Genomic DNA, 25,495 nt, shown 5'->3' with positions numbered 1-25,495 from the left:
AATGCAGAGTTGCTTTAAAGTAACTCGCTGGTAAATTCCCCCTCAGCAGGAGACCGTCTGTCAGCAAGTCTCTGTTCAGCTGGAAGGAATGGAGTGGGTACAGGGAGACCGCACCATTTGGCGGAGATGTGCCTTAGCAGAGCAAGGGGAGAACCCACAGTTCCTGTCTTCTGCTGGGAGACAAAGTAATAAATCTGTGGTACAGTTTAGGGATTTTGCAGCTCTTTTACGAGCTTGAAGGAACGAACTGTGCCTGTTTCACTCAGTGCTGCTCCATCTTTCTACAGCAAGGAGTAGTAGGAGCACAGGACAGATCAGGTTGCATTTTCATTTTCCGTATTTTACAAAATGGTATGTTAGGGAAAAGTGGCACTCTTTTAGGTGAGTGTAAGCTATTTCCAACTTAAACCCCCTCTCTTTAGTGTGGCTTGCTAAAATACTCTGCTACAGGAGAAAAGTGAAATCACATTTGTTAACAGTAGTCATTGGTTCCGTCAGTCTTGACCCTTATCTTGGTGATAGCGTATTAACCCTGACCTGTGCCATATATCTGTATCCTGTGTCTGGGGTAGGAAACTAGAAGGCAAAACAAAACCCAAACCCTTCCTTCCAGCAGTCTGGTGTCTCAGAGTTGAAATGCCTGTGTCTCCTGACTACTGAGGCTGGATCCATGCTGCTGCTGTTGCCATTCAGAAATACACTGACACTTTAATTCACGGCCGCATCTTGGAATAAATCATCCTCTTGTAACACATGAATCTGAGGAACTTTAAATTCCTTGTCTGGGAGAAAGCAGCACTTTGAACCACTGAACTCGCGCAGTGATTTATGGTAGGAAAGATTCTGAACATAGTTTCTGGTAAAGAGGGGGTGGCTTTATTTTCCTTAGATATGCTTGGATAACAAGGTAAACACAGTCCTTGCTATTAATAAAAATAGTTTTAGCAAGAATAAGAGGTGTTTTTGTAGTAAAGACTACTGAGTCTAAATCGTGAAGGTACACAGCATTTCCCTCTTTATGGCACCAAAACAAGAGGCTCTGGAACGGCTGCCTTGGTGTGTGACCATGCAGGGTAACAGCAATCCGGGGACCAGCTAGCTGCATGGGCTTGGGGCCTGTCATAGTGTCTGGGAGCGCATGCCTCAAACTGGTCTGGCCACGCAACTCGTTTGACTTTTCCAAAGTTTGGAAAGATTTATTGTATCGAATGGAATGTCACATTGCGGGTTAGGTACGGTGTGAAAAAGAAAAGAGGATTCAACTGTAAACTCTTTTCTATAATTTAAAGACAAAGTACAAAATTACTATGTACGGCTTTTACCAGAGGTAAAATGGTCAAGAAGGATTCCAGGTGTTTCTCAGGTAATTATGTTATTCAGCTGCCTTTTCAGGAAATACGATTTAAAATGACTGTGGTCGCGCACAGCATGCAATTAGTCGCTTGCTTTATTTTGTGTATTTCACCAGCAAGCTATCCCAGAATAATACTCTGAATTCTCAATTGGTGTAATTCATTATAGTTCCATTAACTTCCAGAGAGGCTACTCTGGCTTATTCTGGCTCTGTTTCTGGCCAGAGTGTTCAATTCTGAATATGTAATAAAAGTGTTAGTCATCGTAACAGCCGTTATTCACATTAGTATTTTGTGCCCAGTCCTGGATGTTTTAATGTGTTTTTGTTGATCAACAAAGAGGGTGCTGTGCACAGCAGGGTATACATGGGCAAGGATTAGTTGTATCTTTCTCTGCTTTTGAACTTTATTCTGACATTTTTACCCTTCTGCATAGTATTATCTTCCAGTCTAATGAGAGCTGGTCTTCCTGGGAGGCATGCTGCCAAAATAACAGTCAGTACCAGCGACCATGGGACTGAAGGCAGTACTGTGAAGACTTCCCCGGTTAAACTTGAGCAGACAAGGAAAGAAAACATTTTTTTAAATGTCTGATTTGGAACTCTGTGTGATTTTAATTCTTTTTTAAGCTATACCAATATCATAATGATTAAACCGTTCCAATAGAAGTGAATTACAGGTTCTCAAAGATTTTTTTAAACAAGTATTAAGATAATTAGAAACAATACTAGTTAAAGGCAAAAATTCTAGCATTAAATAACATCAACGTTATTATTTCTAAGAATCAAGCTGTCAAATATAGTACTATTTAGGACAGCTGGAGTACTTGTAAGATGTAGCCTGTTATGTGAGAAAATGTGATACTGAGATTCTCTGTTGTACATTTCTTTTTTTCCAGGAAAAAATAAAAAAGAAAAGTATACAATATTTTCTTGTTATAGAACCTTGTTACGGCTTTCTGTCACCCCACACATCAGCCACTTAACCTAGTGACCTCATTCTGATTTTACTGTTAGTGAACTTAATCCTGTAAATCGTTGTAGCCTGAAACACATATTTTTTCTCTTGGTTCTCCAGAAAATGTCATTATAAAATCATGCTTGCTTTCTAACATCTTCAGCAAATTTTGCTGGAAATAACTCACAAACATTCCTTCTTTGAAGGCATAATGTTTTTATAATATTTCATCACTAGAATTTAGTATGTGGTTGATGTCACAGTGATCATCCCTTCATATTCTCCCTGCAGCAAGGTGCCAGAGGAAAATCTCAGCCTAAATCAGTCTGTTAAATTGTCTGCTGGTTCTAGCATAGTGATTTTTTTTCTTAATTTCAAACAGTATTTATTCCTGTTTCTTTAAAAGCGTGGGAGCAGTTTTTGGAACCATTAGTTAAAAACTTTTCCTTAATCTGCCATTGGCATTTGCTGAATTCAGTTTTGGATGCCTTTGCAGTTCTTTTGTAAGACCAATGTTGCCATGCTGCCTTTTCCCTACCTCTTTTATGTCAAAGATGATCAAAGTTACCTTTTCTTGCAGATAGAAGAAATAATTAATCTCCACGCATTTCTTTGCACTTATATTGAATGATCTGCACACATACCTGTGTTATTTCCTTGTGTAAAGGAGGTTTTTTGGGCCCCTATCCTTCACTAATTCTCTGGTGTGCTATTCTGATGAACTCAGTTTCTGTAGTTTAAGCTTGAGCTGTGTTGTGGTGGGGAAAGGAGTGTGTATTTACACCCTATGTATTTAAATCCTATTTTCTTTAAGATTTCTTTAGTTACAGGGAGACTATTACTTTTTATCATGAAACCACCTTACCAATACAGTGACCATTGTTTTGGAAGAATGTCATTAAGTGTTTCAATCTCCACAGGGCCTTAATAATTTAAATTAATTTTTAGTGGTAAAGGTGGATGAGAATTTCCCAGTGTAATGAAATTACTAAATACATTAAACATAAGAAAGTATTTGCTTCTTCCATATAGATCTTTTGAGCTTGCATAAAATATCAAGCAATGATAAATTATGCCTATATATAGATATCCCTCTTTTTTTTTTTTTTTTTAGAATCACTGCATGTTGATGGAATAGTAGCGGAATTTCATGAAGCTTTTCCAGTCCAAGCTGTGTTATACCCTTAAGTAATTTCTCAGGCTGCTGCACACTGCAGAAGGCTAGTCTCAATATCAGAAGGGCTTAGTAGTAAGATTCTTTATCAGAAGAAAACAATATGTTTCCTAGGCTTGAATATATGTTGTTTTGTGTTATCAAGTAGGCTTGGTAATTTAGGTAATCAAAACCCTGTCATTCCCATTTTAATAAAGAATTTGCGTGGTGCCTCTTGGCCCTGGTGACTCGCAGGGACATTGGCTGGGGAAGGATACATGGAACATTAGCACAGTGCAGGGTGTGATCCTGTTTTTTCTTACTGAGGAGTGGATTTTTTGCCATATGGAAAGACTATCCCAGAGTTAGTGGATCCCAGGGGAACAAAACCAGTTCTGTATAACAAGTCTGGCTGTGACTCTTACCATCACACCACACAATTACTTCATCTTGCATCCTGGCTGTGCATCTCCATTGTCTGATTAACTTGGGTCCAGGCTATTTGCCATAGCCTTTTGCCATTCATTTTCACCATTACCCCTTAAAATTTCCCTGAATATCTTCCAGCTTGTCAATAACAATGTGTTTCATAGATGGTTTCATGATGTAGGTTAACGCTTCTGAAGTTGAGCTCCTTTCTAACTACATCTTCAGCTGTGGTCTGTTATTGGTGACCTTTGCACATGTGTACAGCCCAGCTAGATCAGGAGAGCCCTGCAGATGTCCAGGGACCTCGTGAAGAAAAATAGCCCGGGTCAGAATGTAAACACAGGTCTTGAGTCCTATCATAAGTTTTGTGACCCACTCACAATAAATAATAAATGATGCCTAAAAGTTAGAATTGTGCTATTTATGTGTCTTACGGACTGCAGTGTAAGCATTTATAAGCATCTAAGTAGAAGTTATTATAGATAAAACCTTCTTGATTCTTATTGAGACACACTGATTTTTAATTTTTTGTTCATTGTATATTAATGTCTTGTACATTCATGTTCATTGCTCAGTAAATGCTATAATAAATATTAATGTATTGCTGCTCTCAAAGTACTTATTGAGATCTTTAAATTTCTTTAAATATATTCTCAGAACCTCTTAGAGTAACCAGAATTACCTGTAGCATTTTCCATGGCAAAATTATCCTGTGATGTTGATTGAAATTGTGCCAATGCATCTGCCATGAAGATGTTAATGTCATGTCTGACTGAGACACATGTACCTTCTATGTTCATCACTTCTGAATCCATTATAAAGAACTTAATGGTAGCTGTATATAAAGACATGCCATAATGACATCTTAAATGCTGTCTTTAAATTCACAGCATGAAAAGCCTTTTAGAAACACTGTATGAAGAAAGCAAGTAGCTAACAGCATTTTGTGGATAATACTCATGGTATGTCTTCTATTTAGTGGAGGTTTTGTATTAATTTCAATAGAAATGAATGGGTCCAGAAAGCTGATGGTGTAAATAGAACTTTGTTCCTAGTGAATGACATTTGAGACCTCAGGTCAGCCTGCTTGTTTCACAGCAAACATAAGAAAATGCATGCAGGAGTTTGGAAGTGTATGAGCTGGTTATACAAAATTAAAACATATACAATAGAAATAATAGATCTAAAGCATATTAAATTTGGGAAAAGGGTATATACGTACAAAAAGGACAATAGGAATATTCTAAAAATCCGCTCTGTAGCAAGGTTTTTTGGAAAGGGCACAAGGTTCTCATTAAGCCATCTTTCAAAAGGAAGGAGTTCGGACTTTGTTATAATTATGTCAAGGGCCTTGTACAGTCACTTTCTGGGCAGGGATCTCCTCTTACCATTTACCGCAATACACTCAGTTTGTCTCAAATTTTGCTAAAGGCAGAAAGAGGAAAGGGGAATCGATGGAAAAGCAGGCACTACTAAATCTTACGGGCTTCACCCAAGAGTTTTGGTAATCAGCACTGAAGCCCAGAGGATGCTGGAGCAAAGCATGGGCTTTTCTGACGATGTCTCCCAGAGTCACATCTAACTTCCCACTTAAGTATTTCCCTCTTTCAGTTCACCAATCAAGACATTGAATGCTTTGGGCAGTGATTTACTCTTCAAAATTTTACTTTAAATAAAAAATGTTAAAAAAGCAAAACAAAACACACACACACACACACACACACACACCCCCCAGTTTTGATCCATGAGTGTTTAAATTTATTTTCCTAATTACACAGTTTATAATATTGGCATGACCTCTGATCCTATCAGTAGTACTGCTTGATTGTATTAATTAGGCTTTATTCTTTCAACTGTTGTCTAACATTGATTGGAAGACTGTAACACTTCTTAATCTTTCAGGTGCTAACTCATCATATTGGCCATTGGAGTGGCTCACTGGGCTGTTAGATCCCAAGCTTATTTTTGACTGAGCCTTGCTTGACAAAACTGGCCTAACCACCCCAAGACACACTGTTTCCTCCACAGAGGATTAGCCTCCCAGCCCTCTCCACCCTCTGGGGTCCCTACATGCATGCACATAATTGGTGTCTACAGGAATAATAGTACCTCTTAGCTTCTTTACATTTACAGAGGTGCCTCTATCCTTTCAACGTGGCTTGTATGATCCTTTTCATTCCTCAGTGTCAAGATATTTTATAAAGTCAAGTAAACAGTACTCATGGTTTACACACAAGGAGCCAAAGCATGGATATTCATCAAGGTCAGTGGTAGGATCAGGAACAGATCCCGTGTCCCCCTTAATGCAGTGCAGGACCCTGTGTGTTGACTAACTTTGATCCTTAGAAAATTAATTGTGGTATGGGATGCCAGAAGTTTGTGGGGTTGGGAAAAAAATTATTAAACTTAACGTCTGCTTATAGATTCCAGAAGATTTTATCCATGCTTAGGTACCCAAATCTTACTCAAATATTGACAAGTAACAAATATTCCCTAGGGGTGTGTTGAAATTAAATTATTTCACCCTATCTACAAAACAGCCACTAGTAATGGTGACTTTCAGTTACCACAACCATAGACAGAATTAAAATTGGGAACCTAGAGGTAAAATGCATGTTAGTAACTTTCTGAGCAGGCAGCCACCCTTGACTGCTCCCGATGCTATTGTTAGTGATGTAGAACCACTGTAAAAACTGCAGGAGATGCTCCATTTCCTTTTTACTCATTTAATGGTTTCTCAACATTTTGCCTTTGACAATGAAATTTTGAATGATTAGACTCTATCCAATCATTAATTATGTATGTTCATGTGTAGAGAACAGTTTTAATGAAGCTGTTTTGTGTTCTAGGGTTAAAATTGCATATCTTTATGAAGGGACATAGCACTTGTGTCACTAACTTTTAGAGTAAATTATTTTAAAACTTGAAACCTAGCTTTTTGTCTCTCAAAGGGAACAGGACCACATATATATGTTGCTGTAGAAATAATCTAAGTAGCAAAATAGCTTCTGATTTGAGCATAGTATGTGTTTAAACTTTATTGTACTTCCTTACTAATACAAAGTGAAATACAGGCAAGCGTAGTTCCTGTTAAATAGTTTTTTACTTTAGATTTTTCCACCTGAAACGTTTATTCAACCTAAAGCTGAAATATCCAAAAATGGAATTTATAATATCATTGAAAAAAATCTTAGAGCAGCATAGAAGATACCACACAATAAAGCTATTGGTAGAGGCTAGTAATTTATCCACCATAAAATGCCATCATTATGAAAACATATGTCTTCCAGAGTTATTGCAGCCTGTGACTTCCTTTGAGTTGTACTGATTTCTTCAAAAATTATTTAATGGGGAAAGAAATAATTCTCATGGCATAAGAGTCTGATCTCCAGCTATTTCAAAGCACTCTGGTGCAACTTCAGGGCCCTGGGTAGGTTATGGCCCGAGTGCAGCTGACGCTTGTTTTGTAAGACTACCTTCAGTACACAGAGGCAGATCTGTCTGGTCTCATGATCCCTGCAGGCTTCTTAGTGAATAAAATACGTGTGTCAAGATGATGATCATCTAAACCAGCTAGCTTTTATGTGCATTGCCAGGAGACAGACTTGATAATCTAAAGACTATTCAAGCACAAGGGCAACCCAGTGCTTTATCCAAAGAAATAAAAATATAAATGGAAAAAGTCAAAAGGCTTTATTGTTTACAGATCTTTCCAGTTACTGTTAAATATTTCACTATCCAAGAGATACTGATTTTGAGTGAAGAAGTTAGCACAGGAGTAGCTATAGTTCTTACAAATGCATGCCCCAGGGGTTTGAGACCTACGGTTAGTATTAATTCAGAAGTCCCGTTTCAAAGTGCTCATAAATAGCTATGCTGCTGTATCTTCGCATTCTAAATAGCATTACAGGTGACCATTTTACATAAAAGTTAACAAAATAATCTCTTACTGATTTCGAATCAGTAAGTAATGTAATCACCATTATTCAAACCCTTCTTTAGGCCTGGCTTTCAAATGTCAGGCCCCACATCCACACAGCCAGGGGACAGGCATAATGATAAGTACTGTCTGACATATGGGGTAACCTTAGAGGTGACACCTGGAAGCCCACCGCTGTCAGTGCCAGGGCCTGGATCGGCTGGCGGGCTTAGCAACATAAGCTGTCAGAAAAATTTATTAGAGCAAAAATAATGCCAGTTGGACTTACAGACATGAGGTGTATGTTTTAAGTGCCTGGCGAGAAATGACTTTGGGCTCTACTTCCTCACATTGAATCAAAAGGTCACAGAAATCTTTTCCAAAGCTTTTCTTAGCTTCATGTTTTTAATTCTTCCATCTCTCTGTTTTGTTGTTTTGTTTACTTGACCTGCAAGCTATTTAATGTCTCCTGGGGACGCTGTTCAGAAGCCTCCTACCTCCACCCTGGGTGGTACAGATGATCCAAATAGGACATCAAGGGAGTCCAGGGGATGACTCCAGCAAACAGTCACACCCAGGACAGTTAGCTCATCTAAACCTTTTCAGACAACAATGTTTAAATGCTCTTGCCTGAACTTGGATGTGCTGGTGTGTGCAAGACAACAGCACATCCAACCATGGTACACAAAAATTAGCCTCATCAGGCAGTATTAATCCAGAATTTCAAAAAGATTTGAGGGTCAGAGATGGAAGAGGATTTCTAAAACTGCACGTAATAAATCTGGACTTTCAGTGGATCACTGGAAAGCGGGAGCATGCTGTTGCTGAGCAGCCTAACTCATCACCAAACAGCGTTTGGCTAGTCAAAAACCACCACAGCATCTGAGTCACCAACATCGGTGTTGCCCATAAAAAATAAAGCAAGGAAAGCAACTTTAAGAGTTAGCACGTTTCAGATATCAAAATTGCAATCTTTTAGCTTTCACTGCTTCCTAATGGAGTCTCTACCTGACCCTTGTCAGGAAAGATTTGAGCATTATAAAGCTTTCTGTTTGTATTTTAAGACGGGTACAATTTTTCAGGTGCTGGAGACAACACAAATATATAGTATACGGTTGTATACTTTGAGGATTTTCAAGGTCTCTGGGTTACTGATAAATCATAACCTTTGACAATGTTTATCACCAGTGACTTCCTTAGAATTGTGGCATTACTAAACTATTCTTAGCAACACACATTATGGATTGTTGAAAATTAATATCTCATCTAATGAACTACATATGGTTCATTGAAATATCCCATATCAAATTATTTTTAAAAGAGATACTTCTGCTAGAGATCATGGTTTTGATGGCTAAAATTAATAAGCTCCTTCAGAGTCTCTGCAGATATTTGTAAAAATGCATTCCTTTTTTCCTCTCTGATATTTTGATATATGAAAAGAGACTATTTCATGCTTCCTGACCAAACTTGTTATTTGCTTGTCAAATTTACCCTGATTTTTTTTTTTTTTTTGCCATCTACTTTCAAGACAATATGAGCTGGTAACAGATGAGCACCTGAGTTGTCTCAAATGAATAAGCATTGCGAAGAAAACTGTATGTCAACCAGGTTTTTATTATAACTTGATATGCTTCCCTACAGGTTTGAAATAAGCTTTTTTAATTAAAGAACAGAATTATATTTTAATAGATTTTGAAAAATGGTGTCATCAGGAAAAGAATAGGCTTAGCATATAGAAAAGTGTGCATGTTAAGGCTTAGGATGCTTTGTCAGTGGTAATACAGTCTAGCAGGGTGAAATGTAAACTTCCTTACTGAACTGGATACAATTTATAAATTTTGTATAGCTGGATCTAAACTTTTTGCTGGAGTTGTTTTAAAATGTGTCTTCATAAACACTTCCCATGGAGATATTCTTTATAAAAATAAATGTTAATAACTAACTGTCAGAGAATTTATAGAACTGCAGTCTCAACCGCCTTTAGGCCTCAGGGGATTACGGCACAGTAAACCCAAATTTATACAAAGAATGAAATATAAAGTAAAACAGAACAAAGGGAATGGAGAATGGTTCTTACTGTTTTCCTAAAATTAAAATATTGACACATTTCTGTTACTTTCACTGAAGCGTATGCTTGAACCATAAATACCAATGTTTAATTTTGGATCTCTGAGTGATCTAAATGGATCTATTTCTTATGAAGAATGCCTGATGATGGCCAGAATGTGTAAATACAGGATAACTATAGTGTAGGTAGAAGCGGTGTTTCCTAAATTGCCTGTCAAGAATGACTTAATCCTACTTTGCAGGAATTGCCTACATCAGTGAGACACATTCATTTCCATACCCATTCATTTAGGAGACTCTCTGCTGAGAATGTCAAAGAGATGCTAATTATTATCAGCTATGGTTGATCCCTTAGGAATTAGGCTGAGATTGAGAAACCACATAATTACTGAAGTTACACTATAGTCAAGGATTAAAGTGATGAGTTCTGCTCCCTTTCCTTTTTTTTTTTCCTTTTGTGGCTTGGGGAACAGCTGTCACAGGCAGTTCTGGTGCTCTTTAGGTGATCGTTTTGTGACCACTTTGTCCTCTTTTACTCTATAGTTTATCTGCTACCAATGCTGTTCAAGGGCAGAGGCAGGAGAGGCAAGAACATTGAGCAAAGGATTGATTTTAAGTTAAATCATCTTCAATAGAGACAGCAGAACTTGGAAGTTCAGTCAAATAACTCTATGGACCAACACATGCTGCCTGGAGTTAAGCAGAATTCAACCAGGAAGTTCTGTTCTGTTAACTGGGGGACTCTGACAGGAATATGGGGGACCTGTGATAGCATTAATATCTGAAAACCTGAACAAATTTTCCTAAGTCCTTGCTACTCTGACAAAAAAGGAATCAGGTAAATTTTCATTCGGAACAGAAATTAAAATTGAGAGACTTTTGTGCTGCTGTTAATAAAATCCCCAGGACAGGAGATAATTTTAAATAAAGGCCAGTCCTTTATTGAGAACTAAAGCCTGTGTCCTTTATAAATCTTTCCTGTTCCATTCCAATCCAAAAATAAAGCCTTTTTTTTTTTAATAACTGCAAATTCTTTATTATGAGCAAAGTAAGTTTACTGTGCTAAATATGTTTTATTTGGTGGTGCATGCCGGAAATGTGAATGTTCCTTGAATCCATTTGACACTGATTATTGGCTTTAAAATTATCATGTTATGTCCTGATAAGTCAATGGCATAAAGTGGATAGAAGTACAATGTTCAAATATGTTTTCCTTTTCAGTGTTTCCTTTTCTGGAGTGACTGGTTAACCTAGAATCAATTTGGTGCATTATAATCAGTGGGACTAATCCCATGGGGTCTGTGGCTGTAGGGCTATATTTGCAACTGACACATCCCATTCTAATGTAATTTACCATGTTGAGGAATACAAACACTGAGAGAGAAAAAATGTTCTATCAAGGGAAGCAAATGGTTAGTGTTTAAGACAACAAAATTTGGGTAGTTACCAATAGGATAGAAATATAAGCAAATGAGAACACTGATACAGTCTTTCAACTATAAATAAGAAGGTCCAGGTTCTGCTTTCACCCATATTGCATTTAAGGTCAGCAATAGATGATTTTCAAAATACCAGCAGAGTACATGGTTTTAATCTGGAGCTAATGGGACAATTTAGGTAAGCAAGTGTAGCAGCCCTACCAGATGTTTTGGGTGATAGGAATGGATTAAACAGAAGCGTTCAAGTTTGGGGATCCTTTGTTACATCTTAAATATATGTTAACAAGGTGAAGGGAAGGGAGGTTATGTCTGTGACTGTACTTCCTGTATGCAAATTCTCATGAACTGCTATTTTTCTTGCTTGCCGTACACCTTTCAGGAATTCAGACACTGAGAGTATGTTGTCTGTCTGTGTGAAGTTAGGTCATTGTAGGCAAAAGATTGCTCAAATTTGGAATGCTTCTACTCATTTTTTTGCTTGCTTTGCTCCCTGTATATTTTTAATGGCAAAGTTAAGGTTTTAGTGCTGGTTTTTGTCCTTTATGGAGAATAGAGCTTGTACTGAGAGGAGCTGGATTCGGTTTGCTCAGTGAGTACACCACTGCCATTAATGATTAGACAAGTCAAAGCTGCAGAATTTTCATTATAGGTGATGATATACAGAGGGTGTAGAGGTTTTTTTCATATTGAAAAGTGAACATGATAAGATTGGAAGGTATTTCCTTTTAAATAATTGGCTTCTGTATATCAAAATAAAGTAATGCAAAAGTATATTCTAAAATGTAACTGGACTGCCTATCTTTAACTAAGCTACAGAAGTTAATTTTTAAGTGCCTGAAATTTTTAGAGATCATGATGCTATATGAGTACAGTAAACAATGCCAGGATTCGACCTCAGGGCTGGCAGCTGAGCGAAGTTGTCTGCCCCTTTTCGTTGCTAGCGTGTTCCCTGCAGTGATTTTGCTCTCTGCCAGCTCAGCCAGGCAGGTCCCCAGGCAGAGTCTGTCTGGCCAGAGACTGCTCCCAGCAGAGAGCTTGGAAGAGGCAGTGCTGTTCCGCACGGCCGCAAGGTGTTGTGCACCAAATATCTTGGGAATGGGTCCTGGCATTTTACTGTATTAGAGTAAAGGCACCTCCTGTTTCCAGGCCCCCAACATAATGGGACTGCATCGATTTAATTTCATCCTGCCTGTTCCATGCCAGTGAAAGCTATTTTTAGTTTTCAGTTTAAATTATTTTCTAGAATGTTCCTTCTTATTTGAAAACTCCCTTTACCCACCAAATAATATCACTCTTCAAAACAAATAAAAAATACATCAAGAGTTTTTATTTAAAGCTTTTAATTTTCTTAACACAAATATTCTTTTAGCACTTGAACTATGATTCCCTTTCTTGCTTTCTTATTAACCTTGTTTCTAGCAGTTATTTACCTGCAGAAGGTATATGTCGGGGACATTTCCTTTTCTTGATCAACAATTGTGGTTTTAGATAGTTTAATTAACCGGCTTTCATCAAACAATACACTTGTCTGTATTTAAATCGCTACTGTTCTCAAAGATATAGCAATCATTCATATTATATTACATAATATCAAAGTAAGAAATCTAATTTCATGAGAAGTCAAGGAACTTTACTACTTTAAATGGTGATGGAATTTAGACAGAAAAGATTTTCAGAGTGAAAACCTAGGTTTATGTTCAGGGCTCTCTCATTTTTCCAAATTTTTTTTGTGTCGAGCAATGAATAATATTTTACTGGAGCTTTCTTTGGCTTTTAGTCAAGTACTATAAATGAATTCATTAATGATAATTATTTTTGGGCAGTAGTAGTGGGTGCGTGTTTAAAGTCTTACGGTGATGCATGGTACTTTGAACTTCAAGTGTATGCCATCTTTTCATTAGCAGTTCTAAACTAAGAGATAGTTTGGCTTAAAAGGAACAAACAAAACATAAAAACCCCAAGCCCATTGTGATCAACCATTATGAGCCAGTCTACTAATATTTGTAAGATTGCATTTTGGGCTGTCTGAATGAGAAGCCTTCTTGGTATTATTAAAAGAAACATGCTCACAGTAGAAATTGTCTCTTTATTGCAGAGGTTTACTAGAATCATTTAGGATAATATTTTTTGTTTCTGCTTGGTTTTAATAGGTCATAAGAGCAAAATTTGGTTTCATGGGAAAGATTAGATTGAGATGTTTAAAGACTGAGGCCCTTTCCCAGCCTGAAGTTAGCACAAATGCAGCGTGCTGCAAAGACAAACATTTCTCTTCTTTTTTTCTCACTTGAGGACTAGTGGGACTGTTGTAGAAGACACACAGGATTTGTGTCTAAACAGTAAACAGTGCTGAGGGCCATGAGCACCGTTGCATATTACACAAGCGAAAGCACAGAGACATTATTTAACAGCAGCATTATGTAGGTTTTATATATAGCTAACCTCTGGATCTACTTTTTGGCAAAAGCAGAGAGTGTGGGATGAGAACAGCAACCGGGAAGAAAAAGACATATGATAGTAAAATTATTCAAGTTTGTTTGGTTCTTGACAGCAAACTATGTTATGTGTATTAATTAAGAAAGGGCCAACTTTAAGAAGTGATGTTGGAATATATAAAATAGTATTAGTGTAAACGTTAGGTATACTACCCTGAACATGCTGCCAGTAAATAGTGGCTAACAATCATGAACATATTTTCAACATTTAGCACTGAAAAAGTATGCCTAGCTGGTTTAGTGTGGAGAAACGGGCTGTAATTTAACCCTGTTCAGCATTTATGATAGACAATGTGTCTTGCCTGTACTGGACTTTGAAACGTGTTAATCAGCTTGTGCCTTGGAAATATGTCAGGAAATATGACTTCTTGTCACCCTGCAAAGATCTGAAGTGTGAGATGAGTATAGTATATGCTGGTAAAAGCTAAGAGGTTCTGATATTTTAAGTATGTGCTTCATTGTAAGCAGTGGTTGCACTGGCTTTAGGGAGTCTCTATTTACATGTTTAATTTAGCAGTGTTCTTGGGCAGAAACATATTTTTTTGAGAAACAGTGAAAATTTTATTTGTGGGCTGCATATTTTTTTCCTGATTCATTTTCAGTTGAAGCAGATCACAACTGTGAAACGAATGAAGAGATAGGACCTATTATTTACTTTCTGTGAAAACCTTTAGTATTGAATCTCAAATTATGGTGTCTTTCATCCATGTGAAGATTAAACCTTCCTAAAACACACAAAAAGTAATAATCAGGGAACTTACCGTAATAGCATCAGCCTCAGTCACCGCATTATTATTTAATGTATTTCAGTCGAAATATGTGCTGTTCTGGATACCATCATCTTGAAAATTCAAAGTAATTAAAGATTTTATTTTTAAAGCAGGTATACCAAATAAAAGCATGCTACAGGATGTTGACAGCTGCAATAAAAATGTCTACATATCTTCTGAGTGCATTAGCAAGGGAAGGGAGGGTTTTAGCTTAAGGAGAGATCCGGTTGTCGTGACATTTGAGCTTCGAGTAGCTAACTGTCAAAGGAGAGAGAGGATTGTTTTTTAAGTATAGATAATGCATCTTTTATGAATCGACATGATAATATAAATGTGAACCAGGTGTGAAATCGTGGGTTATGCAGTAATGATAGAAATTACAGTCATAGGTAAAAGAACCTGCACAGAACCTGCTTTTCTTAGCTTCAGCAGAGGAATCAGTGGAGACCCAGGTGGGTTTTCCAGTTTCAGGTTGTGAGGTCTTAGGAATTCTCCCTGTTTTCCTTTCAGACTTCAGCTCCTCTTTGCCACTTTGAGAGGCTTATTCTGAACCAGGGCCACCGGTTCCATGGGTAGAGCAGTAAGCTGGTGTTACCGCTTTTTACGCATGGGTTTGCTCCAGATGGATAATTTCTGCCTCACTGAACAGACATCAAGCTGTCCATCAGTCTTTCTGTCTATTGTGTTCAGGATTCTCCAGCAGAACCTGTAACGATTTACTGCTTGGAGGTCCGTGGTAGCAAAATGACTAGTACATTACAAAATACAGTCTTGATCACAGTAATAAGCTTCTCTCAAGGGTTTATCCTAATGAATACTGAAAATTATTTAATTCTTTTTTGTTCTGGTTGTGCATTGCTGTCCATATGGCAGACCAAGATTCTGAACAAAGCCATGCAGTATGCAGAACACTCAAGCTCCTTCCCCTGTGCCATGTGCACATATTCCTCAATTATTCTCTAGGTGGCAAAGACTAACTTCAGGTAGGTGAAACTTGGCTCTACTGGTTACTGTAGAGTCTACAAGGAGGAATGAGGACACCGTCAGTATATTTCTGGTTTATGACTGCCCATCTTTCTCTCTGCTGACTACAAACAGACGTTGAGGGAAGCTTATCTTTCTAGTTTACATTTGGTCTTTTTGAATCTTTATGTCATCTGTTTGTTTTGACAACAACTGCTGTCAAATCTGAGCCCAGAGATTTTAATTAAAAATATATATATATTTTAAGAATTGTCTTGTAATACTGTATATTCAGATTCTTTTCTACTTTGGTCTTTTTCCTTTTGGCAGCACCAGAACAAAGGGATTCCCTTCTGGGTAGCCCAGATGTCATTGATACCGCTCCAAGAAGAAAGCGAAGACAAAGGACAGCAAAGCCTGCTGGGACAGGAGCTAAGATGGCTACTTATGAGACAGAACTGCCAGCCAAGGAAAAGTAAGCAGTTTTCAAATTTATTGAATTGGTTTTATATCTACAGATGTCGGAAGGTTTGTGGTTTGTGTTTTTTCATGTTTTCTTGCGCAGTTTCATATTTCAGACTGAGTATTGTTGTGTTGAATTCTGTGTAGTCATTTACAGTAAGTTACCCAACTTTAAACAGTTGTGAATGATTAAATCCTCAGGCCCAATGACTTACTGATTTTAATACACCTCTAAAGTCACAGTTGCAAAATTCTTTTCTTTAACTGACTTGGATAACTTTAAGCAAATAGATTGAAGCTACTAAAGCAATGTTCTGTAGGTTACCATATGACCCTGCAGGCAACGAAGGATGCATTTATAGCAAGTGTCAAACTAAGGTAGAAAGCTTCAGCCAAGTCGTGTCACAGAAAGTAGCATTGTGAGTGTCTGTTTTCACTGTGAGGGTGGTCAAACACAGGAATACCTTGCCCAGAGAGGCTGTGCAGTCTCCATCTGTGGAAACATTCAAAACCGGACTGGGCAGGGTCCTGGACAACCTGCTGTGCTTGAGGAGGGAGGTTGGGCCAGGCAGTCTCCAGCAGTCCCTTCCAACCTCACCGTCCTGTGATTCTATCTTTGTTGTTTCAGTGGAAATTAATTCTAAATACCATTTTTAACAGACCAGAATAGTTTTATTTTGAAAACAAGGTCAGTAGAAAGAAAAAAATTCAATCTTAAACACAAGGAGGTCAGAATTTATAACACTTAATAAAAGTCTTTTTCTTATTCTGTCACTCCTGACTTCTGGAAATATTTTCACATGATCTGGGAAGTGCTTATCTGTGCATAGAATTACCTTGGGGCTGCAATATGATGGGTGGTATTTTCTTCAAAAACTGTTTTTAAGATCTGTGGTAAGTTAGATTTTAAAATACTTATTTTCCCTTTTTATCTGTAATATCCAATGGATAAACTATTTAAACAGACACAGACACAAGTAGACTACAAAGATATTTGCCATGATTAGCAAAGATTTCTGTTTAAATCAGCACGGGAATTATCTTATTTTGACATCGAAGGTTGTGGCTTGATGGCAGCTAGGAACATTTAAACTTACAATCCTGCTTTATTAGTAAAAAAAAAATTACTTTTTTTTTTTAGAGTTCTCTAGAAAAGTGTCAAATTCTGCTCTTCTGTTCTTAGAGAGTCTAGTATATGACAATGTCAATGCCCTTTCCCCATTGTATGTAGTCAGTTTGAGAGTCTGGCTGTGTTTGTCTGAAATACAATTTCACTTTTTTTAGTATTGATTGTGGAAGGAAAACCTACAGAGGCAGATGATTGCAAAGGAGAATATAGAGGCCTTAGGCTGGGTAATCTTCAATGTGTGAATATCTGAGTTCTGTGTGTAGGGGAAGGACTAAGAGGATATTGATATTTTTGTTTTAATTTCTTTAAGTAAGACAAATTTTAGGAAAACCAGAGCAACACTATGTTTTTCATACTGTGCAAAGCATTTCTACTACGCTTACAGAATCAACTCAGAGCTCAATCTGAACAGTGGCTCTTCTTGGCTATAACATAATCAGTCATATTTTAAGGCTCACCATATGGAACATCCATCTACCAGTCTCTATCGCCATTTTTTTTTTTTTGCATTAAGTGTGTAAACAACAGATTTGCACTACAGCTCACGACGTTGCTTGTCATATGACGTGCCTTACAGTACTGTGAAGGTGTATCGGACAATGAAAGATCTGTGTTTCTCTATGATCTTGTGGTGACTTCAGAAATCAAATGGGATATTGCTCAATACTGGAATATATTTTTTAATCCTTTCTTTAGATAAAAATATAGTGGCAGTGCTAATTCTTTGCTAGTTAAGAAGATATTAGAGCTCCCCATTTACCTGGAACATTACAAAAGCTGAACTGTAATAATTTCCATTTTGCTGGTTGTTTTTCTCTGTGTTCCTGCTTAGATCTTGGGTTTTGAACTTCATCTTGAGTCTTTTGCCAGCTGCTAATCAAGCTTTCAGTCAATTTGCTTGGCTAATAATTTTCACTTTTCTTCTGCCTGTCAGAAGTAGGAGGATGTAGAATCAGTATCATAACCCAGTTCAGAAATATAGATGTTTCTTTTTATGAAGCCTCTTCAGTAACTTCTACTGATGGAAGGTTAGGCCCCACACAGTGCGAAAGGCTTTATCTTCAGCTGATGGTTCATCAGGGTCCTGCCCAACATGTTTTCCAGTATTGCATCACTTAGCAAAAGATTACTGATCCAAGCAAACCACCCCGGCTTGCTGGGGCGGCAGGGTGGCGGGGAGGAAGTTAACCTCCGAATGCCTTCACCTTGGAAGTGCTCCATCACAAATATGGAAGATGTACAGCCCTTGAAAGCATGTCATGCTTTTCTGTTTGGCAGGAGGATCAAATGACAGATTGTGATCACATTTGTAAACGCACAAATGAATCCTTATTTCTTAGCTCTCCTGCACAGACCTGCAGAAAGATTTGATGCTTTACTTGTAATGTAAATACTTTAAGGTGCTATCACGTAAAATCGTATCCCAAAGTTCTTGCTTTAATAAAATAGAGATTACTTAGAATTATTTTCCATTTGCAAGTTTTGCTGACATCATGAGTGCTTGTTTCATGTTTGCCAGGCAATGAGAGGGCAGTTACAAACCAAACACCAAGAACATAATCCTGTCTTTATATTGTTGCGTCGTCAGTCAATTGATACAAGGTCTCAAATCAGAAGAAAAATACCTCTTTGTTGAAAGAGAGCATCCAAGGTTTTATTTTCTTTTTGGCTTTCAGATTATTTTTTGAAAATACAGGGGTTTTCAACACAGTCATTGTCATCCCATAATAGGAATTATATTTTAACTTTTATATATTTCACCTAAGATTTTAAAGTTTGGTACAAAAGTACCGCTTATGCTTAAAGTTAAGAGCATCTAAAGTAAATACCGAGTAATGAAAAATGAAAGGATTTTATTTCCATAAATATTTTATATTTATGGATGTTAAGGCTAGTTATGTAGCAATTCTCTAGTCCTTTGGAATGAAAATATATTCTTAGATATGACCAAGAATAATGAGAAGAATGCAAATAAAAATCTGTTTAACGTAGAAATTAGAGCAAAAGGAGTACTGCCTTTCTCATGCTTTGTGTGTGGGTGCAGTGGCAGGAAAAGGAGTTGAATTGTATTTATCTATATAGACAACTAGTATTACTCTGACAATTTTTCAAGAACTAAATTAAAAATTTTAATGGAACGTGGAAATGTGCTTTGGATAATATTAAGCTTAGTGAAAGTAGTATAGACATGAGATCAGCAACAATCTGATCTAGGATTTGTGGAACAAGGTTTGCTAAATAAGCTGTTTAATTATTTGCTGAGATAAAGATATTCTTTAGGATAAAGTAGAAGTTTGGAATAATTAGTTGAGCAGTGAAATACCAAGATTCAGGTTTATCCAGCTCTCTAGCAGTTTGTTTTTCAAATCTGACATATCCAATGAAAGAAAATGCTTCTTTAGGCAGACAGATGTTACTTATTGTAGGTAACAGTCAAACTATGGCTCACAATGTACACATTTTTGAAATGTGACAAGGGATGGTTCTTACAGTTTAAAACATGATTGAGTCAGGAAGTAAAATAAAAATATTCTGATTCCATAAACTCTGATGGTATTGGTGAAGCTTTAACTGTAACTTAATATGTGGCAATTTCCTAAGGTGCAAAGCAGAGATAATATGTAAGTCAAGTTAAGATGCAAATTCTACTTTTCACAATTTGCATTTCATATTTGGAGGAGAAAAATTAATAAGAGCAGTCCCAATCCACAGCTAGAAATTATGCTTATTGATGCATTACCCAAATCTCTCAGGGGACTGCATATGAATAACACTATTAGCTATATAGAATATGCATTCAATATAGAGGCTTAAGTCTATGGCCTGTCAGCCTGAATCCTATAAATAATCGCATGTTTCTATAATAATTTCACTTTAAAAGTATTGGAACCTATTTAAGAGAAGATAGTACCTACTGAAGATGAAAAAAATAGTAATATAAAGTTATAAATTAAGTATAGTCATAGAATACAGAATACTTTGTGTAGCTTGTACAATCTGCAGTCACAGAGTACAGTGGAATCCAACCAGTGCTGGAGTCTCTAAAACTAAAACAAAAGTAAATCAGGAAAAAGCTTCCTTTTCTAGTACAGCTTATAACTATTACTTTGTTTCCATAAGTAGAGATCTATCTTTCTGCTTTGGTTTATCAAAATTGTTTTTATTTAAAGAGGTAAGAAAAGCAAACCTTTTTTTTCTGTCTGCTATTTCTTACTAATAAAGGATCTAGTTTTACAGTCCTTATTCACACATGGGTTTCCTAGAAGGACGGCTTTACTAGATAAGACTCAATATTTCTTTAAGTTATTCTGTATGTTTCAAAATGTAATCCATTCCGGCTACTGTATGGTGTTTATAATTTCTTTGCTATTGAATGAGTACATAATGTTGAAGATATGTGAAATCTCAGAAGTGGTTTGGGGGAAGGCATCTTAAACACAGGGAAAAAACCTTATTATCGATGCAAATATGCTAGATTCTCCTGAGAATAAAAGCAGAGAAAATGCTTCATAATTCTGAGAAAAAAGTGGTAAAAAATACTGTCAATTCAATTGACTGAGAAATAACCCATATTATTTGCTTGCCTTTCCTATGAAGAAATATGTGTTTACACCAACCACTGTGACTCTGACTTATTAGTTATTCCACCTGTCAAAAGGTTCAGTTTCACATGTACAAGTCTAGTTTTGCACATTTAATGTAACTGTTACTGTCTGGGTTTTGGTTTTTTAATTGAAATTTTAGTTTTTTGCTGGCTTGATACTTCTCGCTTGCTTGATAAAACTGAGTGACTGACAGAATCAGGCCTACATTTAAATGGAAGGAAAAAGATGCTTCCTCTTACTTCAATATATTTGGTTTTCCTGAAATACTGAGATGCAGTCACAGCCCCGCTGAATTTGATATGATCTTTGCCACCAATTTAAATCTTTCTTTTTTACATATGAATGCTGCTGCTTTTTCAGAGAGCTCAAAGTGTTCAACATATATCTATGCATTCCCAGAAACATCTATGTGAAGTGAAAAAGCATATTGAGATTGTTGACTGGGTATTTGGAAGTGCCAGGAGTTGCCAGGGTGTGTTTTGTGCCACCTGCATTGCCATCACCTGCTCCATCAGAAGAGGCCAAAGAGAGAATATAATTTTCACTTCAAATACAGTTGTTACAGTCCTCATGCGTGGTGTTTGTTCTTGGCTTAAGGGTCTGGTTAAAGTTAGTCACGTGTGTAATTTTGGGTAGAATCAGCTGCATAGTTTTTGCTTGTTAATGATAAATGAGGGTTTGGGTTTTTTTCATACTCTCATCTCTTTCTGTACCTTCAACAGTTGTAACAGTCTTCATCGGTGTATATAATTTATTTGAAAAGAAAGCCCTTAGCGTTATTTTCCAATACGGTAAAGCTGGACTTGTCTTTCTTTTGATAACCTTCCACCCCTTTAAAAGCACTCAGAGCCTGTGGTGTGCCAGGAATCCCCTGGGGATCATCTCTCTGCATTTGTTTAATTTATTGCTTGCGGTTTACATTTTTGAAGTCCTAATGCAAGGTTTATTTAAAATGTGGTTTGCCGCCACCAGTCATTCAGGTAGCAAAAACATAGATTCATCCTGGAATTTGGCATTCTCAGAGAGTTACACATAGACATCGGTATTACTGTCTCACACAACAAGTAATTCTTTCTCGTAAAGGTTTAACCAAGAGAAATTCAGATTCCACGAAAATGATACCATAACCTTCCACGGTCCAGAGGGGGTATAAGGTTTACACCACAGTTACCCACTTTTAAAAAAAGATATATTTCAGAATTCATGTCGACATGTCGCTTTTTTATCCATTAAGTTTATTTATTTAATATAATTGAAGAGAACTTGCAGAGCCTTGTATGGTGTGACAAAGCACTGTCATCACTGGTATGTCAGTGAGCCAATGTAGTGTCTGTGTGCGGGAGAGATAAGCTCATTCCTGCCATAATAAATTTATGGAATGCAATGTTTAGAAAGTTTATTATAATCAACTCATTGGGCTGAAAAGTAAACAGGTTAAGAAATCTCTTTGGAGTGGACAGTCAGGTTCGTTTGAGACTCTAATGTGAGAAACAAAAATTTTCTAAATAGCTGAATTAAGTCTTTTTATGTTTTCATTCATGCTCGGCATTTTCTTACACTTTGGATGGTTTCTTTCTTTCCCTTTTTGCCATGACTGGCAGTAGCAGTTGGTCACCGGTCATGTAGGACAGACTGTTATGACTGACCTGTGCAAAGATTAAAAATTGTTCTTTAACTTTGTGTGGCCTGATAGGAGCTTGATAAGTGATACTCATATTCTGAACAGACACCTGTGAATTTTAAGGTTGCATAAGGTTGGAGTAGAAAGAAGAGCTGTGTTTAATACCTATGTTATGTGTCTTGTGGCTGTGCAAAGATGAGGTGTCATCAGAGGGAAAAAGGATAGAAGCCTTTGATTACAATGCATACCAATATTTGAAAAAAAAAAAAAAAAAGTGGCAAAAATTCTAGAGTAACTCCATATTGAACTCAAGAGAATAAGGTGGAAATAAATACAACACAGTACAGTTGCTTTTCTCGTCGTGGCACCCTGGCTTTCTGTGCAGCTTTTGTCTTTTCTTTTAAGTAAGCAGTAGATAATCAGGCTTCCACCATCCATATGGAAAGGGATGATTTATTTCCATGGGAAGTGCAAGGAATTGGTATCCACAATCGCCATTTTTCCTGACTCCCCAGGGAAAGATGGGAAAATATGAAAGCTGAAAGCCTGGGGCAGGATAAAAATGAACATTATCTGCTGACCTCTGAGGTTGTAATTTCTCCTGAGCAAAGCTATTCAGTCTCTACTTTGTAGCACATCTCACCAATTTTTGTCACTAGTAATAGGCCAGTAATTGACTGCTGATGGAGGAGTTATTACTCCGTAAGACTGACAGGACTCTACTCTCTGTCTTCTCAGGGCATGTTCTTTAGAGCAGGATTTTGTTGCTGTGACAAATCTGGTGAGATTTATGTCTCAAATGATTAATCGATAATTCAGTGAAACTGGTTACTGTGAGATTATGAGAGGATAGCTTAAAAAATTGAAACAGTAACTTCTTCTATTACCTTCCTGGTAATATTTTAGTGGATTTTTCCCTTGCCTTCCTAACAAAGTTTTTATATTGGAATGATATTTGAACTAAATTTTATATTTTAAGCCTCTCTTAGGTAGGTTGTGGGTTGGTATAGTTTAATTTATCACACTATGGATTAATTTTGTCAAATATTGTGATCATGGCTGGGGATTTTTAACGTGGGAGGCAAAAAAATTGCTCCTTAGGAGTAAATTACAGTAAGAAGGAGGAATGATTGTGTGTGGTTGAGCTAACTGGCAGTGCTGGAATGTTTGTTGGCTGTTGATGTAGACTGAACTACAACATTTCAATCTTTTAGGGGGAAGGGTGGGAAGTAAGAAAATGAGATTGCGTTAAAAACAACAAAGACGGCAATATTTAAAATTCCTTGTACATCTTTGTGATTAGTGTACAGCAGCAAATGCGCACTCTTTTTATGAACTGTTCTGTAAAGGGCTCTTGATGATGGTGTCAATTAAACCTCCATTTCCTAAAACAGCTCTCAAGCAGAATTATTTTCACATTACTTTTAATAGGAAAAAGCAGGTAATCAAGATGCCTAAGATTTTGATCATATGCGTTGGCAGGAGATTAAGACTAGACTGATGGAAAGCCAAAGTAACCACGCTTGCCAGCTCAGTCCTGATGTCAAAAATGGACAGCACGGAAGAGAATGAGATGAAAGCTTGGCGATATTAATAAGATAAAGCTGCCTCAAATATCTGTTTTTATTGTTCTTTAGACTGATCATGAAATACGTCTTCTTTACTGGATTAAATTAGAATATTACACATAGAAAAACTGTCTGTGAAGACCAGTAATCCCTTAACTCATTACGGACTCTAGGAAACATTCTGGAGAAAATCCCATACATAAAAATATGCTAAAACTCAGGATTTAGGATCTGATTTCACAAATGATTGCAAATGCTCCTACTGCATTGAGGTGATTGCTCAGCTTCTGCTCAGTTCAGTGCACCTCTGAAAAGTCAGCTTCACTGCATGAAGCCATTAATCTTTTTATTTGTGTTTGTCCTTTTCTATACTTAACTTTTTACCAATGAATCATCCTTTCTTCCTCCCTCTGCCCCCCCCAAAATGTTCCGCCTCAGCAAAGCAGGGCTAAAAAGCTACCATTTACAATTAGCAACACTTTTGAATTTCTTTATGCTAAAATAAATTATTAGTCCTCTATATAAAAACTACAGAACTAAATCCGTGGAACTTATTTTTCCAATAGTAACTTTACTCCTCAAACAGTAAAGGCTGTGTCTGGATTGCCTGTTTGTTTTCACCTGCTTAATTTCACTGATTGCTGTTGACTGTGAAGACCTGCATCCAGCCAGTAAGAAGTATTATAAACTTAGGTGACCTGCTAGACCTCCTGTATATAACGTATAATACAGAGTACATTCAGTAACGTTTTCTGTAGCTTTTTTTCCATCTTCTTTTACATTTTTATGGCAGGTTCATTAGATTTACTGTTTCAGAGTTGTCAAAGATGCTGTTGTAACTGAATAAGACATGGATATCAGCACATTTTCTGTTCCAGAATGATTGAAATCTAGTGCAAAAACCTAGGAAAACCAAGGGGAAAAGGACTCCAAGTAAACAGAATTGTGCTAAGTTTTGTTTTAATCCTGTACCTTCTGCCTCACAAAACAGGTTAATCTTTCAAAATTACTTGGAGAAGGAGGAAGAAAAGGTCTAGAGAGGAGTACAGAAAAGGGTGAGACATGACACTGGGCACATTACTGAGCAGACAGATAAGAGCAAACACGGTGAGAGGCACTGATTTGTGCATTTATTTTCCTATTTATCACATATATAGGTTTCCCCAAAGCAGTACATTAAGCACTTGAAGTTCATGACAATGGATTTTCAATAATATTAAGAGCAACCCCAAATCTGGTCTGTACAGATAAATATTCATGAATTTATGCACTGTGACTAATACATACGGTATAAGCAAATGCACTTTCATGGTCAGTTGAGAGGACTCATCTGTTTCTGTCAGCTTGTATCAGGATTCAGCATGACATTAATCAGTATCCTTTTTGATGAGTTCTGCCATGTGTGGGAGGCTATATGGCACATTCTTATGCATCAATCTAAAAACTTGTAGAATACGAGAAAGAGTTGAACAAATTTCACATTATGTTTGTCTTAAAATAATTTAACTAACCTTTCAATCTCCTTGAATGTAAATGAAAACAAGAGCTTATTAGAAGCTACAAGAG

The 25,495-nt window shown here is 37.0% G+C and overlaps 1 protein-coding gene across 8 annotated transcripts in view; it reads left to right on the top strand.

Annotated features, from left to right (window-relative positions):
• The window catches only part of XRCC4 (X-ray repair cross complementing 4), a 181,207-nt gene that overhangs the window by 103,322 nt on the left and 52,390 nt on the right, over nt 1-25,495 (top strand). For 7 of the 8 annotated variants that reach the window (XM_075079935.1, XM_075079934.1, XM_075079938.1 and 4 more), the window contains one exon: nt 15,875-16,019. In XM_075079935.1, coding sequence (XP_074936036.1) covers nt 15,875-16,019 — 145 coding nt within the window. Of the gene's footprint in view, nt 1-14,970; nt 15,072-15,874; nt 16,020-25,495 lie in introns of those variants that run through there. The other variant, XM_075079936.1, reaches the window with a different exon arrangement.

This window comes from Phalacrocorax aristotelis, chromosome Z (assembly GCF_949628215.1).
Source record: "Phalacrocorax aristotelis chromosome Z, bGulAri2.1, whole genome shotgun sequence".
Lineage (NCBI taxonomy): Eukaryota > Metazoa > Chordata > Aves > Suliformes > Phalacrocoracidae > Phalacrocorax > Phalacrocorax aristotelis.
The sequence above is the reverse complement of the archived record's forward strand: the minus strand, read 5'-3'. Positions and strand labels throughout refer to the sequence as shown.